At 36.4% G+C, this 22,151-nt stretch overlaps 1 protein-coding gene across 2 annotated transcripts in view; it reads right to left on the reverse strand.

Moving 5' to 3' along the window:
• The window catches only part of DSC3 (desmocollin 3), a 47,738-nt gene that overhangs the window by 15,300 nt on the left and 10,287 nt on the right, over window positions 1-22,151 (reverse strand). For both annotated transcript variants that reach the window (XM_045850224.1, XM_045850225.1), the window contains exons 2-11: window positions 20,415-20,499; window positions 18,114-18,310; window positions 16,596-16,715; window positions 11,602-11,757; window positions 10,235-10,379; window positions 7,302-7,468; window positions 5,147-5,281; window positions 4,595-4,780; window positions 1,036-1,292; window positions 781-923 (exon numbers count right to left, since the gene is read on the reverse strand). In XM_045850224.1, coding sequence (XP_045706180.1) covers window positions 781-923; window positions 1,036-1,292; window positions 4,595-4,780; window positions 5,147-5,281; window positions 7,302-7,468; window positions 10,235-10,379; window positions 11,602-11,757; window positions 16,596-16,715; window positions 18,114-18,310; window positions 20,415-20,499 — 1,591 coding nt within the window. The remainder of the gene's footprint in view (window positions 1-780; window positions 924-1,035; window positions 1,293-4,594; window positions 4,781-5,146; window positions 5,282-7,301; window positions 7,469-10,234; window positions 10,380-11,601; window positions 11,758-16,595; window positions 16,716-18,113; window positions 18,311-20,414; window positions 20,500-22,151) is intronic.

Consider the following 22,151-nt stretch of genomic DNA (forward strand, 5'->3'; position numbering starts at 1 on the left):
AAACACGACTACAGAAAAATCATTCTAATCCCAGTATACACCCAAACAACCCAGGGATATTAACTTTAAATATATAATGCCCAACCCTGACTGGTGTGGGTCAGTTGGTTGGTCATCATCCCACAAACCAAAAGGTTACAGGTTTGATTCCCAGCAGGGAACATGCATGGGTTATGAGCCACGTCCTCTTTTGGGGGATGGGCGAGAGGCAGCTGATGGATGTTCCTCTTGCACATTGTAGTTTCTCTCCTCTTTCTCCCTCCCTTCCCCTCTATCTAAAAATAAATAAATAAAGTCTCCCCCACCTCTATATATGTACCTGTTATATAGAGAGAGATAAATAAAAGCATATATATATATATATATAAAAGCCAGGGTTCAGAAGTTCTGGGTTACTTTAAAGGAACAGAATTCAAGGAAAGAAGCATTTTGACCTAATAGTCAGCAGAGTTATTCAAAGGCTCAATTTAAAGCGACATAAAGAGTCTGGTGAGACCACTTCCTTGGTCCTAGATTTCCGTTTCACCTTCGTCCGCTAACATAGAGTCTATAAGCATTTTTAAGGTCCACCATGCTGGGAATATAAAGATAAATTTAAGACACGGATTCTTGTTCTAAGTAGTTTCACTTTGTTAGGTGATTAAGAGAAACAGGAATAGAGTTCTTAAAGTAATTTCTAAGAATCCCAGATATTTATCACAAGAATAATTCCATACAAGAATAGTTGCATTATTCTTCAATTCCTTTAGGAAATACTAGATTAAAACTTTTTTTGTTTACCTGTGTCTATTGCCATGACCGTAACATTATATAAGTCCTTTCTGGGAGTTACAGCCTCCCTGTCCAGAACTTTGGAAGTTCTGATTGACCCTGAGTTTTCATCAATGGTGATCCATTGTTCAGGATCATGCAATTTTTTGTACCTGTTCATAAAAAATAAAAATAACCTTCAGCAATATAAAATGTATTAAAGTTAGTTACTGCCACAATTGTTTCAAATACATTGTCAGTATCTGGTTAGAGATTTCTTTGTACCTGATACCAGTGCTACTTTTAGTTTCAGGGTCATATGCCCTATAGCCACTGGTGCTGGTCCCCTTGGCTGAATTCTCTTTGATCCGTACATATTGGGCTGCTGGGCTGCACTCGGGCCCTTCATCCTGGTCCTTCACTTGAACTGTGACCAAAGCTCTGTTTGTGGTTTCCCTGAGGGAAACATCTTTAGTAAAAGGAGCTTCATTGCTTACTCCAATTTCCAGGACCACTTGTGGGGTTTCTTCATAATTCAGTGGCTTTAAAAAGAAATGCATGTATTTCAGTATAAGTGTGAAACACATTTGATATTTCAAATAACATGTGAACTTTCATCAATATGACCAGTGCTGGCTGCACACATTCCCCATTCCCATGTAGTCAGCAGTGACCTTTAGCCTTGGCCAAAGAGTGAGGTGAATATTCCCTAAGTCTTTAGACAGAGTAGTCCAAAAGTTTCTGCAGGTGGTTTAGAGAGTTACAAAAAAGCAATTCTTTAAATACTTTTATGCTTCATTCTTACTGAGAAAAATTATTCTGAACCTGGAGATAATGCAGAAGGATGGCAGTGCTCTGTGGCGCTGCCTTAGTTCACTGACGGACCAGCCTAAGGTCACCTGACTCTAGGAGAATGAAACTTTGTTCTGACTATTTACTACTAAGGCCCAGACATTTTACAACTTGTAAAATTAAATATGAACATAAACAAAATCAAATATGTGCAATGATTTTATTTTCTCTCAGATAAAAAATATATCCCTAATGCATGTTCTAATTGTGCTATCAGGCATAAAACTCAGCAATCTGTTTTGAGGTAACGCCTTTCCACAGTGGCTGCACCAGTCTGCATTCTCACCAACAGTGCACTAGGGTTCCTTTTTCTGCACATCCTCATCAGCACTTGTTGTTTGTGGATTTATGATGACAGCCATTAATGACAGGTGTGAAGTGATATCTCATTGTGGTTTCAATTGGCATTTCTCTGGTGATTAGTGACTTGAACACCTTTACATATGTCTATGAGCCATCTGTATGTCCTCTTTGGAGAAGTGTCTCTTCAGGTCCTTTGCCCATTTTTAATTGGTTTGTTTGTTTGTTTTTGAAACACTAATTTGAAAGAATATATGCACTCCTATGTTCATTGCAGCACCATTTACGATAACCAAGATTTGGAAGCAGCCCAAGTGTTAGTTATGGTACATTTACACAATGGAACACTACTTGGCCATAAAAAAGAAGAAAATTTTACCCTTTAAAACAGCATGGATAGATGGAGACCATTATGCTAAGTCAATAAGCCAGTCAGAGAAAGACAAACACCATATGATTTACTCATATGTGAAATCTAAGAAACAAACTGAACAAGCAAAACAGAGACAGATTCATAGAGAATAAGCTGACAGGTTGGTGGGTGGAGGGATCAAGAAAAAAAGAGATCTCATGGACACAGACAACAGTGGGGTGATTACGGTGGGGAGGGAGTGGAAGGAGGTGGAAGAGAGTAAAAGGGAGATAAATGATATCGGAAAAATGCAATTAAAAAAGCAGACTATTAAAAAAACTGAGGAATTTTACCCCAGCTTTTTCATATATCAAAGTCTATCCCTGTTCTCAGTTCTTCTTAGGAATCTGCTTTGTCTTTTTGCTGGCTCTTTCATTAAAGAGTTAAAGTAGAACTTTTGCCCATGTTCACTATCTATTTTTATGAAAATTATGTTTTGAAAACTTGAGAATTATACTTTGGTAGTATCTGTAGTTTATCCCAAGAAACTGTCCCAGTGAAAACAGAGCTGAGTAAGAGAAATATGATATGCTTAATGGTGCTAACATTATCATCATTCGTGTTTTTCAGAGAAGGAAAGTGGAAAAGAAGAGATACACTGATTTCCCACTGCTAAAAGATTCCCCTCTACACTTGGGTTTGGAGCCGCGAAGTCTGGTTTGAATTCATTTCCTTAACCACCACAATACAATCCCTCTGCTATTCTACTCTGTTTAAGTGGTCTACTAGCCTCTAAAAATTTTTAAATCAATCATTTGATTACAGTTGATTTTCAGACAGTAAATCAAGCAGAACCTGCAAAACACTCTTTTGCACTCAACTGAAAGATTGAAGCTCTTTAATTCTTTCTGCCTATCAAAACAATCACCAGCTGAGCATGGAACAAAATCAAGACTGATAAGCAAAATTTCTGTTTTCATCCTTTCCCCACACGTTGGTATTATCAAGCTGAAATACTGACAAGAAGATTTCTGTATCTTAGAATCCACAAAAGGCATGTGAAATGCTTTTTGATTTTTTATGTCTATCCCAGAAATGGAGAGTCAAAAGGAAAAACAAATGGATATGCATCTATTGCTAACAAACACAAATTTCATGTGTTGGTGCAGTCGTGCAGTGAGTCAGAGTGTGTGCCGACAAGGAGAGACCGAGGGAAGTTCAGGAAGCAGCTGTGGCACTGCAGGGGGTGCGGTTAATGGATCCAGAGCCAAGTGCCAAATAAAGCCTTAGAATTTTTTATGTAATTTTTCAAGACTTAAGCTGGATAGTGTGTAAGTGGCTTAAAACTCTGCAAGATTAGAAATCTGGTGGCATGAAATCAATGATTAATTTTGTAAAAACATGAATCCTCTTCCATCCTGGAGTGACTTTTTGTTTCATCCATCAATCAAATTGTTCGAAAATATCTTATAGCTGCATTGAGATGGTAACAATCCCTTAGAAAATTAAGTGTCAGGTTATTATGGAGCTGAGGACCTTCTACATTGAGAATGAGCAAGAACAACAGCTTCCTCACTCAGCCCATGTGCGCTGCTGCTGCTGCTGCTGCAGCAGAAACCAACCAACCAACCCTGAGGTAGAGAGCTTATGCAGGACGCAGCTAAAGACTGCATCAACTCAGGCTCTATGGTCCCAGAAAAGTTATCTTTTTTTAAAGAAGAAAGGTATCTTTTTATGGAAAATTATAAGTAGTAGTACCAAGAACATATTAATACTTTTAAAAATATAAAAATATCCTATAGTTTATCAAATGCTTTCCTTTTCATTATTATGTTGAGTAGCTACTAGGGAGGCAGAGAAAAGTATTATTTTTTACAGATAATACAAAGGCTAACTTATATCATGTAAGGAATAGTTGAAGGGCATTGGGAATATTTATTCTAAAGAAAGTTAAATCTCAAGTGGACATAACAGCCTTTTCAAAAGAATTATACTTGTTCTGTATAGCATTTGCAATAAAACATGGATCAAAGACATAGGATATAAGGAGAATAATTTAGGCACAGCAGAACTTCTGAAAATCAGAGCTCTCTAAATATAGAGTAAGCTGCCAGTTGAAGTATGGAGATTCCTATAATTGAGAATGTTCAAGCATAAGTTAAGTGGCTAATAACTCGCAAATAAATTACAGAAGAAAGGCAGGCATTAGGTGGGACTAAGGACACTATGCTCTACTCCAACTTATAGAGACTGTGAAATGAAACTATTTAGTTGATTAAACCATTAACTTATTAAAATTTGTTAATTTCCCAAGCTGTCAATTATTCATTATAACTGTACCTTTACAATACACAGAACACCTTCATTAGTTTTTTCATCTGTACTGATTTTGAAATGTCCATTTTCATTGCCCTTTAAAATGGTAAAATTGGCTCTCCAATTGGCACTCTTAATTAAATCCTTATCTTGTATAGGTAGTCGTAAGATTTCCACATTGTATGTGTTTTCTTCTACCGATACTGCATACTGGAACAGAAAGAAGTCATTAAAAACTTACATTATAAAGAAAGCTTTTACAAAGAAAGCAAAATGGTTCTTCTACTCCAAAGTTACGTGTTCTTAGAGTTTCTGCATAGATTATTTTAATCCATGAATCTCAAATAGCATTTTCATAAAGACATTGTTTAAATGAAAGAAGAATTTCATTACAAATGAAGACTGTTACTGGCCTTCAACAAGCGGTCAGAAATCTAAATACTACTATGAACAAATAAAACATTTGTATGTTTACTGTTATTCAAAATATATATACTTCAAAGTATGATATTTATTAATTCAGATTAAATAACAAATGACAATAAACAGAGATAGATTTTGGAGTTATATACTTACGACATTTTGCAAGAAAGTAGGTGCATTGTCATTTGAATCTGTTACTGTTATAAGACAAGTCGATGTAGTCATCAATCCAAAAAATTGACCATCCATGTCTTGCACTTTAAGTATCAATTTGTACTTGTCTACAACCTTAAAGCAAAGCAAATATTTAATTAGCTTTGTACAACTTTGTTTATATTTATAAATGGAATTTTAATTGTACACCCTTCTATTGGTGTGTATCCATGCTTTTATTTGCATATTTGCATATACTCTGAGAATTTGGTAGACAGGGATAAAGCTGAAAAGGTAGGCAGAGATTACAGTATAAGGAGCCATACTAAGAATTTGGACTTTTGCTTTAAATGGCAGGTAATAGGAAAAGATTTTCCTGAAGTCATAGGAGGAATACAAAATTTAAAAAAAAATTGAGCTTCAGAAAGAATATCCTTAAAGAAGGTTGAGCAGAATTTGGAGTAAGCTGAGCTAGAAGTCAAAGAAGCCAGTCCTAAAATAGTCTAACACAGGTGGTCCAAATCTGAATCAGCATTAATAAGGACAGAGAACAATGGTGACAAGCAAGTTTCAGTGGGAGTCAGAATTCCATATACAATCGAAGAGAGAAAGAAGGGTTGAGAATGATGCTCAGGTATCCTCCTTGGATAGATAGGCAAACAGGGGTATCAGCAAGCAATACAGGAAATTCAAAAGAGAGTTGTCTGAGGAAGTGAACACTAGCAAGTTGACAAGGAGGAACAAGAACAATGAGTTATGTTAGGTATATACTGAATTGTACCTGCTTATGGAAAATCTAAGGAGAAAGGTCTAGAAGCCACCTTGGCATATGGTCCATAATTACGGAAGAGATCATAGCCAGAAATACCAATCTGGGAATCACCAGTATGTATTAATAGATGGTGGCTGAAATTGTGGCAGGAATCTGATATCTAGGAGAAGTTAAAGGATGAGAAGAGCTGAGGATATAAGATAATAGTATTTCAACAGCTGAGGATGTAAAGGGGAAATAAGAAGACTAAGCAAAGGACACTAAAAACAACAGCTGAGGATGTAAAGGGGAAATAAGAAGACTAAGCAAAGGACACTAAAAACAAAAGACCAAAAAAGCAGGAGGAAAACCAGAAATCCAAGAAAAGAGAGAGTTTCAGTAATTGACTGACAATAGACAGGGATTTAAAGTAACTTGATCTGGCAATTAGGAAACCACTGTTGACTTCTGGGAATGGAGTTTTCCAGGTGGTGTGTTGATGATGAAAAGGAGTCATTAGTTGGTAACAGTCACCTCTGTTGCCTTTCTCTCCTCACTATTCTCTAGCCACTCCTCATGCTGTATAACTTTTCTCCATTTTCTACTTCCCTCTATCTCATCCACAGGCTTCATTTTACCTATCTCCCTTCCACGTTGGAAAACAACATTCTCATCCCAAAATGCTCCACCCGGAGGTTTTCTGTGCATGTGAAATTAATCCGCCTCAGTCAATAACACATGACTCACAGTTAAATCAGGGTAGCAAAAGCAAGTCGATCAGTCTTTCTGACTGTCCCATTTCTCCTTACACATTGGCAATAACACCTATCTAGTCAAACAAAGAAACTTTAAAAATCAAATAAAATTGTGCATAAAGAATTTGAACATAAAACACTATATATAACATATATACAGCATATGATAGTAATAGCATATATACTATTACATCATATATGCTATTACTATCAACCAAATAGTGTTACAGATTTTCAATAATTCATAAACCTTAGCTCAACAATCCTTTCAACAATAACTGTATAGGGGTCATGGTATGATTTATACTCATGGAAAAACAAAACAAATTGTCCTTTATGAGAATTAAATCCTTTGCTAAGCTAGAACCAACTAGACACCCATAAGGAAATAAATTATATTTAATAATAATAACTTTCATAAGAAATATCTTTTGTTCCCATAACTAAATACCAATTAATCTGTATTTCTATTTCTTATGGCTTCTCTTGCATAAAAAAAAAATTGAGGTAATACAAAACCAGGTAACATGGCCAGGAATTCTTATTACTTTATGCCTAAATAAAATAAAATGAATAGCAAAGTCTAGCAAGTGGGAAGAGGGGGTCTCAACCCCCAGTAAACAGACACTCCACAGAGTGTGAAAGCTACCTCTCTGTCCAAATACTGAGAGACCATGGTGATTGTGCCTGAGGTGGGATGCATGGAAAAGAGCCCGGGCGACCTGGGCATCTGCTCCAAAATGCTGTACTTCAGGCGCGTGTGCATCGTGTCTGGTTCATCTTTGTCTGTGGCACACACCACCCCCACTGTGGTACCTACATGTTTTGAAAAAAAAAAAAAGTGTTAAATTTTCCGGAATCATTAAATGTGTTTAGGAATATCTATACTCTTTATGTATTTAAAATGTACTTTTTACCAGAGGTATTCCATCTTTACATAATACTGATGAAGATGACTTCAAATTTAAAGTATAAAACACTTCGATGCTGAGAATTAAGGTATACTTTTACTTCATTCACAGTTCAAAATGCTTAATAGTAAATTGCTAAAAACTTATTTAACATTCAGATATTTTCAATACATATTTCCACATATTGCAATCACAAACCTAGTTGGAGAGATAGACCATGGCTCCTGAGTAAATCAGATTCCTTAAATTAAACTTTTGATTAATAGTTAAATCAAGAGTGACTTAAGATATATTTGTATAAATGGTCAAGTTGAAATTTCACAACCCAGTCTTCTTTCCAGGATGATTTTGGTTTTTGGTAGGGTGATTTGCCTCACTTTTTTCTACCAGCTTAGTATTCACACACACTGCCCTCAGGCCCACTTAATCCTCAGGAAGGAATTTTATTATATTTACCATTCCATTTACCTGTATGGAATGTGAGAATATTGCTCAGGTAAAGGATTTCAGGTATCAAAAAATACATACAGGTGGCATATTTAATGTGTAAGGACAGTGTTCTGATGCAAATGAAAATGTAACGAGTAGACACATTTTTCCTATAACGCTGTATGGAAGGCCCACCTGAGGAACAACACATACATACGTACAACCATACACATATATACTCACTGAAATATTGTATTTGAAGGAAGAAATCCAAGTAAATCTTTTAACACAAGGATACATTAGTTTAAAATAAATTTGTTACTCTAAAACATCCTTCAAGTTTATATATGTGTGTGTGTTGTGTATATATGTCTCAATAGACATATATAGTATATTTCTAAATTATATATACATTTTATATATTTACATTTTGTGTAGTAGAGAATGTCCAATTACATACTTACAACTAATGACAAGATTTCTGCAGTGGATCAATGTGAAGATATGAAGTAATAATATTTTACCATAAGAAAATAAATGGTACTTATCTATCTTTTGATAGAAAAAGTTTATGATGTTTGTAAGGCATAACATTTTCTCCCTGAAATTTTATTGACAGTCAGGAAGACATAAACACTATTTTAATTCTCTGCATAGAGAATTGCTTTATTTACCATACAAAATCTTCCTAAAACCTTGAAAATTCCTTTTCATGGGTGTCATATGTCAATCCAATTGAGCACCCTTTGTCCAAACCATCTGTACTTGGCTTAAGGCAAACTTAAGAGCACCTATTAGTTTAGAGTAGCACAGATTTAATTGGTCTGAACCTACTGGTGTGAGATGCTTAAAATACCCAAGGCTAATCTGGGCATCAAGGTGTTTGTCTTTGACTCTTCTGTTACTTCCCACAAGAACAAAATCTTCAACAAAGAGTTCGAAAAGTCACAGACTTGTGAAGCTAAAAATATTACAGGTCAGCTAATGAATTGAGTATAATTAACTCATTTTACAGATCAGAGAATTCAAAGGGACTTCCATGAATTCCCACAGTGAGTTAATAACAGATTCCTAATCAAAAACTAGATTTCTTAAACTTGTTCAAACCAATGATTTTTGTGTAATTGTACAATGTGATTAATAAAGAGGTCAACATCTATGACATCAATCATCAAAGTAAAAAATAAAGGGAAATAACAAGCATAATAATGCAGTAAAGATCTAAGTAACTAGCAGAGACCTTAAAGGGCAAGTTAGCAAAGTCATCCTTTATGATTGAGTCTACACTCTTTCACCTTTATTGTGAGTGGCTATTCTCCATCTTACAAGCCTCAGAAGACATCATGAATGCCACATTTAAAAGCCAACTAAACTGAAACACTTTGGCTTTCCACATGTAAGAACAAGTTTTTAGCATGGAGAATATGTAAGTTCCTCTAACGTAGGAAGGTAGTAAAGTATTCAGTTTTAAGAAAACAATAGAAATAAGAGCTTTAAAAAATTGTACTATTCGTGGATGTCATTCAACAACTCCCTAAATAAACCTAATAAAAAAATCTATATTGATTTTAGTTCTAGTGTACATCCTACCCTGCATGTCCTTTGCTTGGAGGTGAGAATATTGATAAACCCACATAATGATAACATGAAATAAAGTACATAAACCAAATATGGTACAAAGCTTAAATAACAGTCATCTATCTTTATAAGTGTAATTGTTGTAACATTGACCACACCACAAACTACCATAATATCTTCTCAGTTACACATTGTTTGTATTTGATAGGATTAAATATTTTCTATAAATATATACTGATCCAATATCATTTCAGGATGATCAGCACTGAATATAAAAAACGCAGCATCTCAAAAACGTACACAAATATATTTAACATAATATATTTTACTCTTAAAAATTGTCTTCCCATAAAGTCTAAAAGGAAAGACCATTCCAAGTCTAACATGGATAGATTTAATCAAAAGAAAGACCTGAACTGCTCTACCACAAAAATGAGCTTTGATAAAACTCAAAAGCAACAATACACTGAGAAAATATTTGCAATGTGACAAGTTAATATCCTTAATATGTAAAGAACACTTTTAAGTAGATTTTTAAAATAGTTTAAAAAAAGATAAGCATCAGGGAAAATAAGAGCAAAGGAAATGTACATTTTATTCAAAAAACATGCAAATAAGCCAAAGAAAATATACACACACAAAAATTAAAAATATCTTGTCTTACCAAGTCTACTACTTTCTGGAATTTCAAAATTATAAATTTGTTCTGTGAAAATAGGGTGGTTGTCATTCTCATCCTCCACTCTGATGGGCAGGGGAAGAGGTAAGTCTGCTGAATAGCCATCTGCAGTTGTCGCGTAGGCAATCAACTGAAAAACAGGAGAAAGCAAGTTCAATAGCCCATTGATATAAGACTCTAGCAAGAAAGAATACTGAGCTTTACCCACTACCTTCCCTACACATCTTTTCAATAATAAGCCGCTTAATTTCTTCTCAGTGCTTTTTAAATCACCAAAGCATCAAATGGAGAAACACTTTTAGTAAAGAGCATCCAGTATTTGGTAGAAATGTCTACACTTCAAATAAAGCTTCAGAGTACAGTGAAGTCATGGATTACTCTGCAGATTAGACTGAGAAGTTAAATGTGAACATACAGACTGGGATTAGAGTCCTTATTCTCTCCATAACCTGAAAGCTGTATTGGAGAAAACAAACTCACCGCAATGGGGAAAATTCCTACAATACCATCTAAATAAAGCCGTGAATTCCAATCCTGAAACTATCAAGCCCTTCTATTGTTTTACTTCATAGATCATATATTTTAAGAGTTTTTCTAACAAAATACATGTGCCAATTTTTGCATTGCTAAGTAATTAAGGGCATTGTAATGCTGAAAGGAATATATCCCCTTCGATATATGATTACAACACTGAGCTGATAATTTTTTAACCCAAAACCAAGAAATGTCACGTGGTGGAATTCAGTCACATTTGTTTATTCAGATCACTTTCTTCTTCTAGAAAGAGAACTCCGTTTTCTAATGGGGTATCACTGTCTCTGGGCCACAAGGATGACCACATGACCTCACAGCATTTACCATGTTACACTAAAAATCATCTGAGTTACTCCCCATTGATTGCAAGTTCATCCATATCAGAACGCTGGCTTATTAACCCTTGTTTGGGTTTGGTCTCCCACTTTTGCTTCCTAATCAACTTTTCAGGCACGATGAGAGATCATACAAGTGGAAGGAAGACAAAAGCAGCAGAGCAGAAGAGGGAAGACTGTGGCATGTCCTGGAGAGAGGAGGTTGTACTCTGACCAGAGAGAGTGAGGGTATCTCATAAGCAAAACAACTCCTGGAAACTTACTAGAATTCAAATACAACTAAAGCTCTTTGCTTCATTTCAGGCAACAACAGGAGTTAAGATAACAAGCAGAAAAGTGTTCAAAAATATTGCATAATCTATTTCCTTTAACTTGAAGATACCCTCTACAAAGACGGTACAAGCAGACAGGAAAGAGCAGATGGAATGTCAGAAGAAGCACGGTTTAATCACTTAAAGTCATGTATATCAACAAAACTCCTACATCAAAAACATCATATTCTTCACGATCCACAGACTTAGTACAATACAGATTTCCAGTGTCTTTTTCTATGAAAAACAAATTTAAAGGTTCTTGGTCAACTCCACGTCCACTTATTGAATAGAAGACGGTATAGTTCTGTGCTGCATCAGACTGAACCTAAAAGGAAAAAAAATATACACATGTAAAAAATTTCAAATTAAATTCTGTTAAAATGCTGATTTTTAAAAATTCGGTTTGAGTGTTTATATTTTTATTTTAAAGAGATGATTTTAATAAAATAATCACATCATTTCATCAACACAAACATTTGGCAAAAAATTTTTTTAAGTTCCTCAAATTTAATGAAAAGCATAACCCCCAAAATCTAATTACACACAATAGACATAATTTTATACTTAGTGATTTAGCAAATAGAAAAGAACAGCGATACCCATTTTTGGCAAGCACGAGGCAAACAGGGACTCTCACATATGGTAAAGAGAATGCTAATTGGAATGTTCCTTTGGAGGGGAGCTGACAAAAACTAAAAAAAATGAATGATGAAAACAAACAGGAAAGTCTCTTCTTGGTGGAGGAAACAGGAAGTCCAAAGGGACCAGGGCAGGGCTGTGCTAGGAGTGTTCAAGGAGCAGCCAGAAGGCCACCGTGGTTCAGAGAGCCGGGAGAAAGGAGCAGGAGGTGAAGAGGAATGCTGTAGGAAGGGCCACATCAGGTAAGTGATTCCAAGGATGTTGGCTTTTCCTCGGAGTCAGATGAAGAGGAAATTCAGACAAGAGTGATATTATCTGATTTATATTTTAAAAGGATAATGCCCTGATATTTTGTTAAAACTAGACTTGGATGTACGTATAAGGGAAGAGACGGGAAGACCACTTAGAAAGCTACTACAATAATTCAGGGGAGAGTGTTAGTTTCTTAAACTAGCATAGTAGCAGCAGAGGGGGTGACAAGTGGTGAGATTCTGGTTAATAATTTGAAGGTATAGCCAACAGAATTTGCCAAATGGATTGGATGTGTGGTGCAAAGATGGAAGCTAAGGCTGACACTATCTCAGAGGATGCTAGTACCCCTTAATGTCCACTCAGTGGATGAGTGCACAAAAAAGCTGTGGGACATTTACACAATAGAATATTATGTGGCTGTAAAAAGAGAAGAAAATCTTTTTTAAGTATATTTTATTGATTATGCTATTACAGTTGTCCTGTCTTTTCTCCCCTTTATCCCCTTCCACTCTGTACACCCCCTCCCACCAGCACTCTCCCCACTTAGTTTGCGTCCATGGGTCGTATATATAAGTTCTTTGGCTTCTCCATTTCCTATACTATGCTTAACCTCTCCCTGTCTATTTTGTACCTACCATTTATGCTTCTTATTCCCTGTACCTTTTCCCCCATTATCTCCCTCCACCCTCCCCACAGATAACCCTCCAGGTGATCTCCATTTCTGTGATTCTGTTTCCATTCTAATTGTTTGCTTAGTTTGTTTTTGGTTTTGTTTTTTTTTAAGTTCAGTTGTTGATGGCTGTGAATTTGTTTTCATTTTATTGTTCATAGTTTTGATCTTTTTCTCTTTCTTAGATAAGTCCTTTTAACATTTCATATAAAAAGGACCTGGAGATAATGAACTCCCTTTTTACCTTATCTGGGAAGCACTTTATCTGCCCTTCCATTCTAAATGATAACTTTGCTGGATAGAGTAATCTTGGATGTAGGTCCTTGCCTTTCATGACTTCAAATACTTCTTTCCAGCCCCTTCTTGCCTGTAAGGTTTCTCTTGAGGAATCAACTGATAGACTTATGGGAACTCCTTTGTAGGTAACACTCTTCTTTTCCCTTGCTGCTTTTAAGATTCTCTCCTTATCTTTAAAGAATCTTCGGCAATTTAATTATGATGTGTCTTGGTGTGGTACTAAAAGAAAATCTTAATCTTCTGAGACAGCATGGATGGACCAGGAGAGTATTATGCTAAGTGAAATACTCCAGTCAGAGAAAGACAAATGCCCTTCATTAGATCTCACTTATATGTGGAACCTAATGAACAAAATAAGTTAACAAACAAAAGAGAAACAGACATAGATACAGAAAACAGACTGACAGCTGTCAGAGGGGAGGTGGATTGGGAGGCTGGGTGAAACAGGTGAAGGAATCAAGAAAAAAAACCCCACAATCTCATAGACACAGACAATAGTAGGGTGATTATCAGAGGGAAAGAGGGGTTAGGGGAGGTAGAAGAAGGTAAAGAGGGGATATATGGTGTTGGCAAGAGTCTTGACTTGGTTAGTGAACACACACTACAATATACAGATGATGTAGTTTAGAATTTACACCTGGAATCCTTAGAATCTTATTAAACAATGTCACCCCAATAATTTAATGGAAGATAATTGTTCTCAAAAAAGTCTTTGTTGGTATTAGAATTTACGGCTCAACATGGGGTTGCCCTAAAGAAAGGCATTTCTCTGACTCCCTTGCAATTAAGTGTGGCCACACAGAAAGGACAGGCCAATGGAGTGTGAACAAAAATAATATGTGCAAGATCCATACTGGGCTCTGGAAGGTGGAAGAGTGTGTTCTTTCATTTGGACACAGCGATGAACTGTCTCGAATGTGCAGGGATGGCCAAGCTAAAAAACAGAGAAGCCTGGGTCCTTGGTGTTCACTCAAATCAGACTCTTTACCAGATCACATATTTACATGAGAGGAATAAATCTCTGTGATGCTCAAGCCATTATAATTTGAGACCCTGGTAAAATGCAGTTATACCAGTATCCTACAATAATACAGGAATTAAATTAACTGAAAACAATAGATGGATATGTTAATTTGGGGCTCGATATGTATTTCATCCTCCTTCCATTGTGTTCTCTTGTAGTGTAGTCATTAAAAGGTTCAATCAAAAACTTTCCATTTTCCAGAGTCTCTTGAAACCAGAGCTCTGGATTTAAATACAGACAACCAGGTGTGCTCGCATGAGATTTGAAATCCTAAGTGAGGTAGATGTCCCATTTTTACTGTTTTTGCTGACATTGTTGTTTCTCCTCCCCTCCCCTCCCCTCCTCTCTCTTCTCTCCTCTCTTTTTTCTTTCTTGCAGCAGCAGAAGTTCCACTAGTTTTTCTCATGCTTTGTGGATACTGAGCGAGAGGGTGTGGATTAACCTGTTTCCTGACTGGCCACTTCCAGTTGTTCTAGAGCTGCACTAGGAGAAACAGCTTCCTGACTGTGGGGATTTCTTGACCATGGCAGTGGCACTTTGGTTCTAGAATTAGTGGCTTCACCATCGTGGAGAAAGCAGCATGTCCCTTGGTGGTGGCTTCTATAGTTCATTCCTGAAAATTCAACCCAAAATCTGTTTCTTTGGTCTCCCCCAACTATTCTATAAACTGTTTAATACAGTGCAGTAAATCCTAATCTGCTAATTACTTAGTGAGACATACACTCTCTACAACAAAAACCTGTCCAATGGACTCCAATGCCCCTACAACAGAAAGGATGAAGCTGCTGTTAACTGAGATGGGAAAACAGTTTTAGGAAAAAATTCAAACACTTGATTTGCATATGTTAAGTTTAGGATGTATGAGTGTTTCCAAGTGGGAATGTGAATTAGGCAGTCTGGGCTTGACATATGAAGGCTTAAGGCTCCAATGTATGAATGGTGCTTAAAGCTATGAGATTGGATGAGATCACCAAGAGAATGCATATAAATAAACAAAAAAAATTTAGAGACTGGGCTGGTGGAGGACAAAGGTGAGTGGGAAGGAGAGCAGGGAAGAACCAGCAAAACATATTAAGTGGAAGACAGGTGAATGGTGTCCTAGAAGCCAAATGAAGACAGTATTTCCAGGAGAAGACAGAGGTCAGCTATGTCAAATGTGCACACACATGTCAAAGAAATGAGGACTGAGAACTGGTGGCTGGCTTAGCAATGCTCCGATCCGTGTAACTTTAGTAATCAGAAATTATTTCTTAATAAGCCTCTTAGCTTAAATTAATAATCAAAAAGAAGAGGCAAAGGTCTAGCACTAGATAGAATAAAAAATAAGTGTGAGAGACCCCGGAAGGATAGTTACAAATGTAAATAAATAGAATACAGGTCACACCATTGATACAAAAAACCAGCAACCACAGTAACAGAAATTTAAATGGAAAAGCCATAGCCCTACTTCAGTAACTGTTTTCATTCCACTAAGATCTTTAGGAAAAGTAAACCTTGCCCTGCTTAAAAACTTCTCCTTGTGTTTAGGTAAAAAGTTAGGTAAAAGTTAAACTTCTCAACAGAACACACATGTTCCATTATAGTGTGACCCCCGACCTGCTTCTACCACCCCATCTCCCTGTTCCACTGCTGCCGTACCTGGGATCCCAGACTAGGCCACCCTGAGCTCCTGAGGAGCCGTGCTCACCTCCACCCCTGTACCTCCCTCTTCTTCCACGACCAGTTACCTGCACATACTTTCCCATCCGTCACCTAGCTCAGATGTCTCCTCGTCTAAGGCTTTTCTTGTTTTCTGCTCCATTTCATCTCAGAACTTGATGCTTACCCCATGAATTCTCTCATCACCCCAACTCATCTCTGACATAGCACTGGTCGCTCAGTATTGTAATCAGTGACCTACTTCTGTCTCCCTCACTAGACTAAGAAACTACACGAGAGCAAGGGCCATGCCTAAGCTTATTTCTAGCTTCAGTACTTAGAGTAGGTCTTTCACAGGATGTAGCAGGTGTTCAATAACTAGCTGCTAAATGAATGAATAAACTAACAGAGGTCATGTAATGGCTACAGAGTCCTTCTCATATTATTATTATTTAGTGGTTTTCTAGTTCTCATTTATAGTTTCTAGTGATTTTCTCATTTTTTTCACTTTTGTTAAGCTTTATGGCTTTGTGAATATCTTCAATCAAATTTGTTTCTTTAAATATTTAAAGAGTTATAAAATTTGAATAAAATATACTTTTAGAATTAAAACACTCCCAATGGGAAAGAATACAAAACCTACTTGTTGCAGAAACAAAGGGAAAGGGCCCAAGGAATTCTCTTGCATTGAGCAGGGAATAGGTGCCCATCTCCTCTTGGAACGCCGGAGAACCGTTTCTCTAGTGTGTCTCTTCCTCGGTACCTGCGTTCAGAGAAAGAAAATGAATAAATGAAAGCATCACTGCCTACTTTGTTGTAAGATAATGGACCGCCCACAGACTTAATGCCTCCCTGGACGGTCCATCTCAACAATTTCAAGCTGAAGTTACAGACCAGACAAGAAAGTCTTTTTCATTAGAAGGGTAAGGAAGAGTGTATTCAGACTGCAAAGGTTTCATAAACTAGAGAATTTCCATTCACTTAGCTTTCTAACACCTACCATACTTTCAGGTTAGGAAAATCATCACAGTACTCACTCTTAGTTCTTCTTGTTCTTTATCCTCTTTGCAGTCAATCTATAAACAGGTCTTACTTGTTTTTATTTGGCTAGAACCTCATACTCTCAGGAGAACCATAGCAAGAAAATGCATGTTCTTCACTGCCTCAACACTCTATCTGCCCTGTCCAGTGTGGTAGCCCTGGCCATATGTGGCTATTTACATTTAAACTAATTAGAATTAAATAAAATATAAAATTCCATCCTTCGGTTACCCTAGCCACATGCCAACTACTCAGTAGCCATTAATATTGGGCTGCCGTATCAGAGAGTGCAGATTTTCAAACATGTTCATCATTGCAAAATGTTCTATGAGACTTTATAGTGATTTCCATTCCATTTTATGGTATAGCAAAGAAGACATTTTGTTTCTGAAGAATTAATTAATTAATTTTATTAAACACCTATTAAAGTTATTTAAATTAATGCAGTTAACATCAATTAGTCATGATCTAGTCCAAACCTTTCATTTCTGTCACTACTTTCATAACACATTTTTCATGATGTAGAATTGATAACTGCAGTGAGTAATCAATCCCCTGAGCAATGGTCAGTACCATGCCATGCACACTCTCATTCTTACATACTCCAGGATTTCCATCTATTTTAACATCAGAACCACTGTGTGTTCCTGAAGTCAGCCTCATATTCACTAGAAACCACTGCTCTTAACATTAATTTAACATATACTTACTGACTGTGGATAGCTCAGATATTACTAAAGCTATAAGCAAAAAGGAGGTTAATTCATCCCTTCAAATAGGTAACTACAAATAAGTTGTTTACACTAACAAAAAGATCTGAATCTTGTAACAGAGGGGTAACCAAACTGCCACTGCCTCACAAAAGTCATTACTTAGACGTTAGGAGTAGAAGAAGCCTTCACAGAGGAAGTGGCATTTAGATTTAACAAAGCAAAACCTCAGTTTTAGCCAGTGTTAAGAAGTGGGGGTAGGGAGATGAGAGTAAACACAAGGTAAGAAAACAGAAGAGCAAAGGAAGGAAAAAATCCTGTTTATCCTTTGGTCCTCTTGGCAATTTTTTTAAAAAAATATTTAAATGAAAAGACAAGCATGCCTGAAAATGTCAGCATGCTTAAAATACCTTCTGATGTTCCAGGAGCACAGGAATCTCCTTCTGGGTCTGTTTCCTCGTGTCAGAAAGCCGAATGGTGAATGACCTTTTCTCATCAGATAACACGACAGCGCTGGCTGTGTATACTGACCCGTCACCTAGAACTCTGAAATCAGGGTCACTTGACTGGATGAGGTCTGCAGACATGAGGCACTCTTGCAAATTAACTGCAAGTAAAAATTTCCATGTTGTAAAGTGGAAATATATGCAAAAATGTGCTAAAATAAGTTTTACAATTATCTTCAAAATCACGAAGTAGAATGAAATAAACCAATCACATTGCATTTGCCAAATATCTTAACCAGTCTCTTTACATGTATTTTTTAAAAAGACAATTTTCTTTCAAATACCACTCAGCAGAAAGAAAGAAGGAGCTCCTACCCTTCTCAACAACATGGATGGAACTGGAAAGTATTATGCTAAGTGAAGTAAGCTAGGCAGTGAAAGACAAATACCATATGACCTCACCTATAAGTGGAACCTAATTAGCAAAACAAACTGGGAAGCAAAATACAGCCTGAGACACTGAAACCAACAACAAACTTGACAGTAACCAGAGGGGAGGGGAGGAGAGAAGGAAATAATGTGGGAAAGAAGGTAAAAGGATGTAAATGAACACGTATTAGGGACCCATGGACGGAGCCAAAAGGGGTGGGATTGAGGGTTGGAGGTGGGCATGGGTAGGGCAGGGGAAAGTGGTGGTGGGAAAATGGAGACGACTGTTAAAAAAATTTAAAAAGTATATAAAAAAACCCCTTGCATTGTTAAAGCAAAAAAAGACACAATTTTCTTTCAGTTAAAAAGATAATTCTTGATTATATATTTGTATTAGATAGGATGCTTTAAAACTTTATGTGCTTCTAAAGGCCTGTGAAAATGATCTTCCTATAAAAGACATGTGTGTATAAAAGAGGTGTGTGTATCGCAGTGATGACATAGCTGAGCTACACGCCCCCACGCACACCTGAGTAAATAAATAAACAGAAAAGTTTCCTGAACAATAGAGTCTGAATCTTTTAATGTACACCTGTCTTCAGTCCAAACAGCAAGGCAGTGTAAGAGGTATGAAAACAGTCAGGTAAAACGAATTTACCTAGGAATCCATTCCAGAGGCACTTTTCTGTTACACTCTTGCCTAACCCCCCACCCCATCCAACTTTCACCCCCAGGGCTCCCAGTTCTCTTTGTGTTTCTAGTTTGCCAAAACTTCCAACCAAAAATCCACCTGGGATGGATTTTTCCCACCAAAAATCCACCTGGGTCTTCTCTCCCTGGGAATTTTGCCCTCTAATAAAAGGTAAGCAAATATAAATATCAATTTAAGTGTTTTTATACTTATATGAAAATATCAAATCCATCCCATTCTTCAACAGTCTGCCTTAACAGAAACCAACTGATAAATATTCACTTCAGTAATAATCTCTCAAAGAATTCATGGTATCCATGCAGAGCATTTTCACTTTAACCCTAATCTGTCTCAGGTGGAAATGTTCAGTCGAATAGAAGTGAGCATCTGTAGGGGTGATGACCTATTTCTCTCACCTTCATGTATTTAGCAGTTGATAATCTCTGGTCTATTTCCCAAGAAGAACACCCATGACCTCTCCTTGCAACTTTTCCTTTCTTTCTCCCAATAGGAATAAAAGTGACATTTGTTTAATAAAATTGAATGAGGCACTATACCCAGAAATGGTACATACACTTTGTTGAAAAACTATTTGACCTCTCTGAGACAAGCTATATGTCTTTTTTAAAAAATCACAATGCTTTCCTCCAATATTTCCTGCACTAGAGGAAAAGTGTGCCTGGGCATAACTTCTTGCTGTTGAAAAGTCTGAGGTTTCCTAACTTCTCAGTGTGCAAATGACTAAATTCCATTTTGAATGGAGTGGTTAACCTTTATGTTTCTCGATGCAGCCAGTGCATTGTTAAGACCCTGCTCTGATTCTCTCAGCTCCTTATCTATTGTTCTCTAGTGCTACGATCCTAGAGCAATGAAAGATTATGTTCTACTACATGTAATTCTTTATGTAATTTTAAACCCTCAAAGCATGAATGACTACAAAAACATAGCTTAGAACATTAGCACTAAAATAAACCACAGAATTAAATGAAGCTATCAAATCAGAAACATATATTTAAATTATCTTGAATTGTATCTAAGTACATATAATCAGGCTAATTCCACAATGCAAAGGTTAGATAACCTTCCCTTCCCTATGCAGGTCAACTAAATTTCTATTTTAAAAACATTGTTTTGAAATTTCTCACCTCTGCCAACCATTTTGTCTGCCTCTAGTTTAGAAGGTATATTAAATATCACCTTTTGGCAGGCTTCACAAGCAAAACCGAAGACCTAGAATAAAAAAAAGTTCACATAAATACAACAAAGAACAAAGCTTTAGTTACACAAGATAAATTCCAGAGATTTGTACAGCATAGTGATCATAGTTAACAATGCTGTATTGTATACTTAAAATTAAAATGATAACAATGAGAATGGGAGGAAACTTTTGGAGGCCATGGATATGTTTATGGCGCAGACTTCAGTGATGGCTTCACATGTATCTCATATACGCATCACCAAACTCATCGTTTCATAGTATGTGGATGGATACTTTCTGGAGAGACCTTGTATACTTATCTCCAAACTCATCATTAAATATGTACAGCTTTGCATATGTAAATATTACCTCAATAAAGTGTTTTTTTAAATATGATAACAAAACTACACGATCATCTCAACAGATGTAAAGCAAGCAATTGACAAAATTCAACATCCACTTATGATTAAAAATGCTCAACAGACTAGGAATAGAAAGGAAGTTGCTCAACATGAGCAAGGGCACCTACAAAAGCCAGCTACCATGGCACTCCCTGGGGGCACTGCTTTCCTCCCACCTGGGGAACAGGACAGTGATGCCTGCTGTCACCACTTCTGTTCAACACTGTATGAAGCTTCTAGCCAGGGCAATTACAGAGACAAGGAAAATTAAAGGCACATTGAGAAAAGAAGTAAAATTGTCTCTATTTGCAGATGATAAGACCATGTGCATAGAAAATCCCAAGGAATCCACCAAAAGAAAATCCAAAATAACAAATGAGTTCAGCAACACTGCAGGATATAAAACCAAAGTACAAAAGTCAGTGTGCATTCCTGCACACTAGCAATGAAAAACCTGGAAACACGAGCAAACATGCCACTCAAAATAGATATCCCATCTTCATGCATCAGAAGACACATTCCAAAACTACATCTACAGGTACAATGCAATCTCCATCAAAATCCCAAATCGCTTTTTTGCAGCAATTGACCATTCACCATTATGAAAATGCAAGGGACCCAAAGACCCTAATAAACCTGAGAAAGAAGAACAAATTCAGAGGGCATTTTTCCAATTTCAAAACTTACTGCAAAGAAATAACAACCAAGACAGTTTGGTACTGGCATGAGGATAAAAATACAGATAGATGGAATAGAACTGAAATCCCAGAAATAAGTGCTTATATGTATGGATAGCTGATTTGGGGCAACAGCTTCAAGAAAGTTCAAGGGAAAAAGCCTTCAACCAATGGTGCTGAGACATTTTGATACTCTCATGCAAAAAAAAAAAAAAAAGAATTTGGACCCCTATTTTACACCATGCATAGAAATTAACTCAATGTATCACAGACCTAACTGTAAGAGGTGAAACTAAAAACTGAAGAGTAAATCTTCATGATTTGGGGTTAGGCAATGATTTCTTAAATATAACACCAAAAACATATAAATGATTAAAAAATTGGTAAATAGGACATAACTGCAAATAAATTTTGCTCTTCAAAAACTACCATAAAATGAAAATTAAACCTACAAAAAGTGAGAAAACATTTTCAAATTACATAACAATAAGAAATTAAAATAAAAATATATAAAGAAAGCTTATAATTCAATAATAAAAAGATAACAATATAAATGGGCAAAGAAAGTAAATAGATATTATCCTAAGAAGACAGACACATGGCCAA

The sequence above is a fragment of the Phyllostomus hastatus genome, unplaced genomic scaffold (assembly GCF_019186645.2).
Source record: "Phyllostomus hastatus isolate PE091 unplaced genomic scaffold, TTU_PhHast_1.1 phas_contig_80, whole genome shotgun sequence".
Classification (NCBI taxonomy): Eukaryota; Metazoa; Chordata; class Mammalia; order Chiroptera; family Phyllostomidae; genus Phyllostomus; species Phyllostomus hastatus.